General features: G+C 39.0%; 1 protein-coding gene across 1 annotated transcript in view; it reads right to left on the reverse strand.

Moving 5' to 3' along the window:
• The window catches only part of DNAH6 (dynein axonemal heavy chain 6), a 327,840-nt gene that overhangs the window by 14,424 nt on the left and 301,386 nt on the right, over positions 1–12,030 (reverse strand). The window contains exons 70-71 of the mRNA XM_017892976.1: positions 8,647–8,766; positions 7,415–7,536 (exon numbers count right to left, since the gene is read on the reverse strand). Of these exons, the coding sequence (XP_017748465.1) occupies positions 7,415–7,536; positions 8,647–8,766 (242 nt within the window). The remainder of the gene's footprint in view (positions 1–7,414; positions 7,537–8,646; positions 8,767–12,030) is intronic.

A 12,030-nucleotide genomic window follows, 5' to 3' on the forward strand; every position in this document is an offset into this window, starting at 1 on the left:
ATAAATAAATGTACTTAATGCCACTGAACTGTATGCTTAAAAATGATTAAAATGTACATTTTCTGTTATATATATTTTACTACAATAAAGAATGGTTAAACATTTTAAGCTGATCAGTTAAAAGAAATTATGAAAGTGAGGGAAAATCATGAGAACACAGTTTCAGGTCATTCTTTTATTCAATTAACTTTTTTTTTAAATTAGAAAATATGGCTTATTACACAAAATTTGGAGACAGAAAACACAAAGAAAAAATATTCATGATACTTACTTTCCAGATATAATTACTTATAATGAAGTAATATTTAACTAAATAAACTATAGTTTACTTCAACTTGGACACTTTCTGTATATATGTGCATACGGTTTGCAAAATTGAGCTAATAAATTTATGTAATATTAATTCATTTTCAATATTATGATTCTTCTAGTATCACTGAAAAATCCTCATTAACCATGCTTTAAGTGACTAAGTGATAATTTAAGGGACAATGTGATACTAATTATGGTATAAATGCACCATAATTAATATGAATTACTTATCTATTTTTTGGAAATTTCTAGTTTTTTGATTTTATTAGACTTTTTTTTTGAGATGGAGTCTCACTCTGTTGCCCAGGCTGGAGTGCAGTGGCGTGATCTTGGCTCACTGCAGCCTCTGCCTCCAGGCTCAAGCGATTCTGCCTCAGCCTCCAAGTAGCTGGGATTACAGGCACCCGTCACCATGCCTGGCTAATTTTGACAGTTTTAGTAGAGACAGGGTTTCACCGTGTTGGCCAGGCTGGTCCTGAACGCCTAGCCTCAAGTGACTCACCTGCTTTGGCCTCCCAAAGTGCTGGGATTACAAGTGTGAGCCACCACGCCCAGCCGATCTTATTACACTTGGGGAACAGAATATGTTTGTATGAATTTCATCCACCAGTTTTGAAATTCTTTAAATGATAGATTAAGTAGAGGCAATACTTTAAAACTGGGTATTACCCAGTTTTTGCTTTTTCCCTCTATATTACTTTCTAAAAGCATTGTATCAATTTATATTTCCAACAATAGTGTATCATAAAGCCTGTCTTTCTATGTCTTTGCAAGAACTAATATTATTAAATGAATGTTTCTAATTTAATAGATAAAATAGTTTCTCATTTTTTGCACTTCTTTAAGAATTTATATCTTGAAAAATATGTTCATTGACCATCTATATTACTCCTTTATGAATTATTCATAATGTTTTTTGCACATCTTTGATTTTTAGCATTTTATCATTTATTAATTTATAAGATAATTCTATAATATAGAAAGCTAATTTTCAGTTTTGTTTCAAAAATGTTTTGATTTACCACTTGTCTTAATTTTTTAAAAAACATTTTAGATTCAGAGGGTACATATGCAGGTTTGTTACACGGATGTGTTGCATGGTGCTGAGGTTTGGGCTTCTATTGAACTTCATCACCCAAATAGTGAACATAGTATCTAACAGGTTGGGTTTCAACTCTTTTCTTCCTTCCTTTTCCCCCCTTTTGGAGTCCCCAGTGTCTATTGTTCCCATCTTTATGTCCATGTGTACCCAGTGTTTAGCTTCCACTTATAAGTGAGAACATGCAGTATTTGGTTTTCTGTTTCTGCATTAATTCACTTCGGATAATGGCCTCCAGCTGCATCAATTTGCTGCAAAGAACATGATTTCATTCTTTTTTTTGTGACTGTGTAGTATTCCATGGTGTATATGTACCACATTTTCCTTGTCCAGCCCACTGTTGATGGGCACCTATGTTGATCCTATGTCTTTGCTATTGTGAATAGAACTGTAAACATATGAGTGCATGTGTTTTTTTTGGTAGAATGGTTTATTTTCCTTTGAGTTGATACCCAGTATGGGATTGCTGGGTTGAACATTACTTCTATTTTCAGTTTTTTGAGAAATCTCCAAACTGCTTTCACAGGGGCCGAACTAATTTACAATCCCACCAACAGTGTATAAGCATTCTGTTTTCTCTATAACTTCACCAACATGTTATTTTTTGACTTTTTAATAATTACCATTCTGGCTGGTGTGAGATGATATCTCATTGTGGTTTTGATTCACATTTCTCTGATGATTAGTGATGTTGAACATTTTGTTCATGTTTGTTGGCTGCTTGTATTTTTCTTTTCTTTCTTTTTTTTTTTTTTTTTTTTTTTTTTTGAGACAAAGTTTCACTCTTGCTGCCTAGGCTGGAGTGCAATGGCATGATCTTGGCTCACTGCAACCTCCGCCTCCCAAGTTCAGGCGATTCTCCTGCCTCAATCTCCCGAGTAGCTGGGATTACAGGCTTGTGCCACCACGCCTGGCTAGTTTTGTATTTTTAGTAGAGACAGGGGTTTTCCATGTTGTTTAGGCTGGTCTCGAACTCCTGACCTCAGATGATCCGCCTGCCTCAGCCTCCCAAAGTGCTGGGATTACAGGCATGAACCACTGCGCCTGGTCGTCTTTCTTCTTCTTTTTGTTTTTGAGAAGTGTCTGTTTATGTCCTTTGCCCCCTTTTAATGGGGTTGTTTGTTTTTCGCTTGTTGGTTTCTTTAAGTTCTTTATAGATTTTGGATATTAGTCCTTTTGTCAGATGCATGCTTTGCACATATACTTTCCCATTTTGTAGGTTGTCTGTTTACCCTATTGATAGTTTCTGTTGCTGGGCAAAAGCTCTTTAGTTTAATTAGGTCACAATTGTCAATTTTGTTTTTGTTGCATTTGCTTTTGAGGCCTTAGCCATAAATTATTTGCATAGGCTAATATCCTGGTGTTTCCTAGGTTTTCTTCTAGGGTTTTAATAGTTTGAGGTATCACATTTAATTCTTTAATTCTTCTTGCATTAATTTTTGTATATGACGAGTGGTAGGAGTTTAGTTTTATTCTTCTACATAAGGTTAGCCAGTTTTCTTAGTATCATTTATTGAATAGAGTGTTCTTTCCCCATTGTTTATTTTTGTCGACTTTTTTTGAAGATCAAAGGTTGTAGGTATGTAACTTTATTGCTGGGTTCTCTACTCTGTTCCATTGGTCTATGTGTCTATTTTTTGTACCAGTACCATGCTGTTTTGGTTACTGTAGCCTTGTATGATGGCTCTGGCTTTGTTCTTTTTGCTTAGAATTGCTTTGATTATTCAAGCTCTTTTTTGGTTTCCTGTGAATTTTAGAATATTCTTTTCTAATTCTGTGAAAAATGATGTTGGTAGTTTGACAGAAATAGATTCAAATGTGTGATCGCTTTGGGCAGTGTGGGCATTTTTATAATATAGATTCTTCCAATCTGTGAGCATGAAATGTTTCTACGTGTGTCATCCATGATTTCTTTCAGCAGTGTTTTGTAATTCTTGTAGAGATGTTTCACCTCCTTGGTTAGATGTATTCTTAGGTATTTTATTTTCCTTGTGGAAATTGTGAATGGCATTGTGTTCTTGATTTGGTCCTCAGCTTAAACATTATTGATGTATAGAAATGCTACTGATTTTTGTACATTGATTTTGTATCCTGGAACTTTACTGAAGTAGTTTAGTAGGTCTAGTAGTTCTTTTGGCAGAATCTTTGGGATTTTCTAGGTATAGAATCATATTGTCAGTGAAGAGAGATAATTTGATTTCCTCTTTTCCTATCTGGATGCATTTTATTTCTTTCTCTTGCCTGATTACTCTGGCTAGGACTTCCAGTACTATTAATACGTTGAACAGGAGTGGTAAGAGTGAACTTCCTTGTCTTGTTCCAGTTCTTAGGGGAAATGCCTCCAATTTTTTCCTGTGAAGTATGATATTGGCTATGGGTTTGTCATAGATGGCTCTTATTACTTTGAGGTATGTTTCTTCGATGCCTAGTTTGTTGAGGGTTTTTATCATTAAAGGATGTTGGATTTTATTGAATGATTTTCCTGCATTGATTGAGATAATCCTATGGTTTTGTTTTTAATTCTGTTTATGCAGTGAATTACATTTATTGATTTGTATGTTGAACCATCGTTGCATCCCAAGAATAAAGCCCACTTGATTGTGGTGGATTATCCTTTTGGGGTGCTATTGGATTAGATTTCCCAGTATTTTGTTGAGGAGTTTTGAGTTTATGTTCATCAGGGTTATTGGCTTGCAGTTTTCTCTTTTTGTTGTGTCTTTGCCACATTTTGATGCTAGGATGATACCGATTTCATAGAATGAGTTAGGGAGGAATCCCTCTTCTTTGATTTTTTGGAATAATTTCCATACGATTGGTCACCAGCTCTTCTTTGTACATCTGGTAGAATTTGTCTGTGAATCTGTCTGGTGCAAAACTTGTTTTGATTGGTAGGTTTTTAAAATTGCTGATTCAATTTTGTAACTCATTATTGGTCTGTTTAGGGTTTCTATTTCTATTTCTTTCTGGTTCAATCTTGGGAGGTTGTGTGTTTCCAAGAGTTTATCCATTTTCTTTAGACCTGCTTGGTCTAATCTGTTGTTAAGGCTTCCAGTTTTGTTTTGATACTCCTGTAGTGAGATTTTCCATTTCAGAAGCTCTGTTTTGTTCTTTCTTAATATAGCTGTATCATCTTTTAAACCTTGGATTATTTCTCTGGCTTCTTTGCATTGGATTTCAACTTTCTATTGGATCTCAAGTTTCCTTGCCACACATATTCTGAATTCTGTTTCTATTATTTCAGACATTTCAATCTGACTAGGATTCATTGCTAGGGAACTAGTGTGATCCTTTGGAGGTAACAAAGCACTCTGGCTTTTTGTATTGCTGAAGTTCTTGTGCTGATTTCTTCTTATCTGAAGGAGTTGATGCTTCTTTATCTTTTTGAATTTGCTTTTGTTTGAATGGAGTTTTTTGACTTTTTGTTCTTTTTTTTTTTCCTGGAGGATATAACTGTTGTGTGTGTTGTGTACAATCATTTGGCTTTGTTTCTGGGTGCCTTCAGAGCGGCAAAGCTCTATATGGGTTCTTTGGATACGTAGAGGTTTATGCAGCATGTTTGACAGGCATTGCTTGTAGCAATGTTTTTGTTTGGTATTGTAATTCCGGCTGTAGTCCAGTAGATGGTGCTCAATAGAGCCAGCACATAGGCTCTTAGCTGCAATAGCCCTCAGTGGGGGTGGAGGCACTAGAGAAGTGCAAAAAACACGCTCCTCCAACTCAGTTACCTTCAGGAGGGGTGGGTCCAATGGAGAATCACAGAAAAGCAGCTTACTGCAGTACACACACTTACCAGGCCCCAACAGGAAGGGCTCCAACGGGAAGGCGGGTGAGGGTGGAAAATGAGAATGTTCCCTCTTTAAGTCCATTCCTAGGTCTTGGTGGTGTCTCTTTTAGTGGCTGGTGTCACACTCCCATTTCCTTTGTTCCAAGTAGGGCTTTGGTGGAGTGTGCTCCCTCCTTTCTTAGGGGCAGTTTGCACCAAGGACTGTCTCTAGAAGACCCTTTATTCCTTAGGTAACTGCCCATCCCCTGTGCTTGCCAAAGTTAGAGTGAGTTGTGGAGTATGTTGGCAGGTGGTTTGGTGATGCAGTTGTTCAAAGGTGGAGGCTCCCTGGACATGGTAGTGGCACTGCCAGTGTGCAACCAGTATGGCACCTGCTGTCTAGGCTTCTCAGCCCAGCGAATGGTTATGGGGCCTGCCCACCTCATGCTCCCTGACCCGGTGGGTCTCCCTCCAGTCTCTGCCCAGGTAGCAGGCCCAACCAGCTTGGTTTGTCCCAAGCTATTTTTGTCCAGATCCCTGAGCCAGCCCAGGCATTCTGGGCTATGGAACTCCATAAGGGAGAAGTGGTGGCTGTTAGGCCATGCCCATCTTGGAAAAAGGAGGGGTGGGCTGGGTGCAGTGCCTCACGCCTGTAATCCCAGCACTTTGAGAGGCCGAGGCAGGTGGATTGCCTGAGGTCAGGAGCTCGAGACCAGCCTGGTCAACATGGTGAAACCCTGTCTCTACTAAAAATACAAAAATTAGCTGGGCGTGGTGGCGGGCGCCTATAATCCTAGCCTACTTGGGAGGCTGAGGCAGGAGAATTGCTCATACCTGGGAGGTGGAGGTTGCGGTCAGCCGAGATCGCACCACTGCACTCTAGCCTGAATGACAGAACGAGACTGTTTCAAAAAAAAAAAAAAAAAAAAGAGGAGTGACCAGCTCCCATGCTGGCATACAAACCTGTGCCATACTCTTCTTTGTGTTCCCCTACTCGAGCTCAGGCCACAGATATCAACTTGATATCCCTGGGTGGTGTACTTGAGTCCTGGGGAGGTGGGAGTAGAACTGTGGATTTTTCCCATGGCCCCTAGGGGTCAAGCACTGGCTGTGATGGGGGTGGTGACCTACTCCTGGGCTGCCAATAAAACACTCAGGCAGGGCCGTACAGGCTGTTCTGTGGGCACTCTCCCACAGGAGTGGCCTCAGAGGTGGTCTTGGGAGGGGCCAGCAGGCAAAGGGATGCATGGAATAGATGCACTTTGGGCCTGCAGCAATGGTGGTGGGGCCTGTCTTGAGGCATAAGCATGCTCCGGCTCTGCTATTTCCTGGACTGGCAGACAGTAGGAGCTACAGCCACTCAGTGTAACATAGAAAGCCTTGGGGGATGAATGTCTGTGGTAGCGTTATCCTGCAGCTGCACAGCATAGCAAAGCCTTCTGGGCTCTGTGTGGGTTCAAACTGTGCCTCTGCTTTTTCCTTGGGCTGCTCTGCCTGCCAGTCCAAAGGTGTGTGGGGGTCACAGGAACTCCTGTGTCTAGGATCTCAGAAGTCCATGGCAGGAACGTGGTGCCCTGGGCTTCCTTCACTGACTCCTTCTTTAGGTCCAGTCCAAGTCCAGGGGTTGGTTCTGGTGCCTGGTGACTCCGTGCAGGCGTAGGAGAGCTTCGAGTGCACGCTGAAGAACTTGGACTACCCTTAGGTAATGGTGCAGCATCACAAGGTCTTTACAGAGGAGTAAAACAACTCAGTTTTCTCTGGGTTATGATCTGACACTGTGACCATGCTTTTAATAAACGGTGTTTTAATTTATCTGCTTTGGACATCTGTCACTGTATTTTTATCATTAAATCATGTATGGATCCACAAACCTTTGTGTAATATGACACAAATGTGCCCAGCCTGGTAGAAGAAGGGCAAAGGGAGAGGGTTATATTATTTCTGAAATCCTCATGTAATTGTTGGATTGTGATCAGGTAGATTATGGATGGACTAGGCAGAAGGCCGGGAGATGGAGGGGCTTGGCCAGTGACAGGGAAAATGCATGACAGTCTTAGGATTCTGTGAAGGACCCAGAGGTAACAGACTAAATTGGAACCAAATGTTGAAGTCAAGGTGAAACAATTATTTTATTTGTTTATTTAGGAAGATCATAATTTCCAGAGTGAGTAGGGGTGATTATTGATGTTTTGCGTTTCTATACAACATAAATATGTATTTTAAGATGAAAGGCCACATACCTGGAAGACTAGATTGGCATTTTCATGCATTCCAAAAATTTCTGGGTCATCGATCAAAGGCAGATTTTCAATGTATTCCTTAAACTCTTGTAGGCTGTCAGCCATGGGTGCAAAATAGATGCCTGTTATTAAAAACACAGAAGACAAATATGTCTCAAATAGACTGGCTTTGTACTGCCAAGTTTGATTTTTCTTTGTGTGGTGCAGATGGTGGCTGCAATCAGCTGGCTCATGTAGCAAGGAGGATTGTTTTTCCTAAGCTTTCATGCTTTCATTGCTGTGTCTAGTTTTGTTACCTTTTCTTCAGGCCTTGAGAATCTGATTACTGTCCTAACCTTTCAAATGCCTTCTCCAGAGCATTTAAAGATGTGGAGAATCCAGGGATATGCTGCTGAAAAGTATAACTCATGAAGGGCTCCAAATCTACGCTGAAAGGTGTAACTCATTAAGGGCTTAAATTTATGCTTGTGTTAGAGATTGCTTTCATACTTATTTGATAAACAACAGCCTTCTCTAATTCCCCAAACTAAAAGCTGCATTGAAATCTAGGGTTACTCAACTATCTATATGATTGCAGGATATACAGTTGAATCTTATCGGCTCTGACTGATGCTCAATGGTAGGAGATTTTATGAGCTTGTACTAATCAAGTTGCTCCTTCCAAGGGGATCAGCACTCAGGACAATTAATCTGTTTGCTGTCTGACTCGTAATGAGCTATCTCCAACTCACAGATCTGGTTTTTACTCAACTTGCTGTAATAGACATTTTCATTTCTTTTTTAAAAAACTTTTACATAGTAGTAGTAATAATATTTACTATGATTTAGAGACTGGGTCTTGTTATGTTGCCCAGGCTGGATTTGAACTCCTGAGCTCAAGTGATTCTCCTACCTCAGCCTCCTGAGTATCTGGGACCACAGACATGTGCCACTATGTCTGGGTGTTTTATTTGATTACATTCAAAATACACTAGAACATAAGAGTGAAAACAAATTTAGACACAGTGCAATAAACTTTAAAATTGAAGCAATTCAAAGTAGTTACCAAGCACTATGTAGCTCTGTGATCCTACTATCAAACCAGCTCTGAAAGTGGCCAAGCATGGGGATAGGGTGTGGCTATAAGAGGGTTGTGGAGACCCGACACAGACAGCCCCTGGATGGGAAACTGAGAGATGCTGTCAACGACTTCTTGGGAAATGCCTTTCCTGTAATATTGAAAAGTCATTTACCTGATTCAGAGTATTTATAATCTTCTTCTAATGTTTCAGGAGAAAAAAATCTTTTCAAGATAGTACGAAGGCATCTTTGATCCCAGCTGTCTGTGACTCTACCACCATAGGTAATTTCACCTGAAAATAAATTTGTATTTTGAAATTATCGCTGTTTTTAAAATATTGATAGGCATACCTAATTTTAAAATTTTAACATTTATTTATGTACACATTTGTTTCGTACTGAAAATGGAAAGCACACAACAGAATTTCCTTCCACCACCCCCCTCAAAGATAATAGAAGTCAGTTTTTGAAAAGTAGAAAAAATCTACTATATGTACTCTACTCTCATTATTTTGCTGTTTTAGTGTTCAGAAACTAAAGCCACTGAGCTCAATCTACATATTTCTTTTTTGTTTCTGTTCTTTTGCTTTGAAATAGTGATTTTGAGTCTTATCATTGATTGCAGTATTCTAAAGCATACACATTTTCCATCAAACAGTGCTTCTTTCGAAGCCAATGAGTAAAGCAGAATCAAGTATTTGTAGCAAGGCATTCAACCTCTATACATTCCTTATTAATTATTGCTATCAGGGTAACGAGGAAAGATAGATTCAAAGCAAAAGGGACAACTCACTTCACAGTAATGATAAGGAATTATAACTGATTAGTATCCCATCTCTCTTTCCACAGAGAAGCTACTTTCCATGTGTCATCCCCAAACTATGTGTAGCAAGGAAGCACACTGGAATCTATTGCTGATATAATTTCTTTAAAATTCCAGATCGATTGCTACAATTCACCATTCACCACTGTAGTGTTCCTGGAAGGATTTCACCTGTGATACCAACATTGTCAACTTCTGAATCCTTCAACTGTTGATCCATTCTCATCTCTATTTCTTCCATCATGTCAAGAAGAAAAAATTGTTTTTTCTTTCTTTCAAGCTGACATGGTTGGTTGAGAGAAAGTTATTTTAGTCTTTGGAATCTCAGTAATTTATTTCTTCCAAGACAGGAATGTCTTTATCTGCACATCCTGTAGAGATGCTGTCTTCCCTCTCCTGTTGGAGTCACTCGTCAGTCTTGTTGGATAAGACACCCAGCGAGAGGGGAGGGGAAGTAGGTACCAGGGCTGATGGTTAAGTTGCTGAATCCCTGTGTCAGCAATTCCAAGAAGTAAAAAGGAGATGTTCTGTATCTTTCTAGGAGTATTCTTTAGTGACCCTCTGGGAAATCTTGGAACATAAAGTTGGGTTAAATCTCTGTTGTGGGTCCATCTAATATGGCCTGACTTGAAACTCCTCTTGGGTCCTTGGCGCTGGAACATAAAGCTCTAGTTTCTCCAACTACATGATGATGTCAGGGGAAGAAGGGTGTCCTAACATATATTATTCTAAAATAAGTTTCTAATTAAAATATCTGCATTTTGACAAGAAGCACAGAAGTGTTTTCCTTACAAATCAACAGATTTTGTGCTTCTCCATCCAGATTTGACTCTATCCTTTTTCTTGGGTCAAACTGAGTAAACAAGGAACTCTGTCATTTTGACTCAGGGTAGACGACTCACAGCTCACTTTCAAGAAGGAGTCTTCTGGCTTTGGTCTTCTTAGAAGAGGGACTGTGTGTGTGTGTACGTGTGTGCATGCATGTGTGTGTCTGGTGGGGTCCACCATCCATGCCACCGCCTGGTCTGGCCCCAGCATCATGGTTCCTGTGGGTCTCACTGCAGAACCCAACATAGTGGCTTCCCCTTTCTCTTCCTTTCCCATCTCTGTGGGCTGACTTGGGGATGATCCAATAAAAACTGGAGAGGCCTGAGGTTTGACTTTGTCTTTGCCAATTTTGAGCTCAGATCCACCCCCAATACCACTCCTGGATGTGTGTATTGCTGTAACGTACACTATAAAATCTGAAGGTCCTCCTCCAATCCCAAATACCTTCCAGTATTTAAAGCCTCCTAAATATTTCTCTGCTTATTCTCTCCTGTCTAGTTTCCCCACTGGTATTGCTATGTCTCCATGTTCAATCCCTCATTTTGCTTTTATTATAGCTTTGTGAATTGTTGCACCTCTTCCTAACCTAAAAGACCATAATTGCTAACCAATGTTTATAAGTTAGAGCAAAATTTATTAGCAAGACACATAGGCCTTTCAGGATATGTCCCCGGCTTACCTTTTTTAGTGTTCTTGAAGACACAACTGCCCTCCATACACATTTCCTCTTCTGGAGCTAATAACTGTTTCTCTAGTAGTGCCATGTCCCACACACTGCTGGCCTCCCCTCACCCCTGCAACTTTATTGAGGTTTAGTTGGTATCCAAAAAATGGGACACAAAACTGGTGAGTTTTGCATATGTATTTACTTATGTTGCTATCTCCACAATCCGTATGGTAAACATATCCTCTGACAATTTCTTCATGCCACCCACTTTTTTTTATTGTGGTTAGAATACTTAACATGAAATCTACTCTCTTGACAAATTAATTTAAAGTACAAAATACCTTATGATTAACTGTAAGTGCTATATTGTACAACAGATCTCTGTAACTTACTCATCTTGTATAACTATAATTTTATACTTACTGAACAACAACTCCCCATTTTCCTCCTCCCTCTATCCTGTGATAGCCACCATCCTCTTGTCTACTTCTAGACTTTTGACTACTATACAGGCCTCATATAAAAGGAATCATGCAATATTTGTCCTTCTGTGACTAACTTATTTCATTTAGTGTAATATCAGTCAGGGCCATCCATGTTGTCACAAATGGTAGGATTTCTTTCTTTTTTAAAGATAAATAGTATTCCATTGTATGGAATTACAATAGTATTGTATGGAATTACAATGGAATTACAATAGTATTCCATTGTATGTATATACTATACTTTCTGTATCCATTTATATGTTGATGGACATTTGGGTTGTTTCTATATTTTGGCTGCTATGAATGATTCATTATCTCCATCAGCTTTTGGTAGGCAGACATCCAGAATCTATCATAATAGTACTAATCAATATTTTATGAATTAATCCATAAACTAATGCCTACAAAAACTCACCATCAGCAAGTATCGCCACCTGGATAAACCATTGTCTTTTTACTTCTATCTTTTTTAAAAAAACAGTTTCAATGAGATATAATTTAAAAAACCATAAAATTCACATAAAACATATATAAAAGAATATATATTGAAAATATATCTATTATATATAATTATATATATAAATTCATTAATTTTTGGTAAATTTACAGAGTTGTTTACCCATCACTGCAATCTAACTTTAGAACATTTCCATTTCCCCCCAAAAGAAATCTTGTGTCCATTTGCAGTCAGTCCCCATGTCTACTCCCTGTCCCATGAAACCACTGAACTACTTTCCATCTCTATAGACTTGAC

The sequence above is a fragment of the Rhinopithecus bieti genome, unplaced genomic scaffold (assembly GCF_001698545.2).
Source record: "Rhinopithecus bieti isolate Rb0 unplaced genomic scaffold, ASM169854v2 scaffold_23283, whole genome shotgun sequence".
Taxonomy (NCBI): domain Eukaryota; kingdom Metazoa; phylum Chordata; class Mammalia; order Primates; family Cercopithecidae; genus Rhinopithecus; species Rhinopithecus bieti.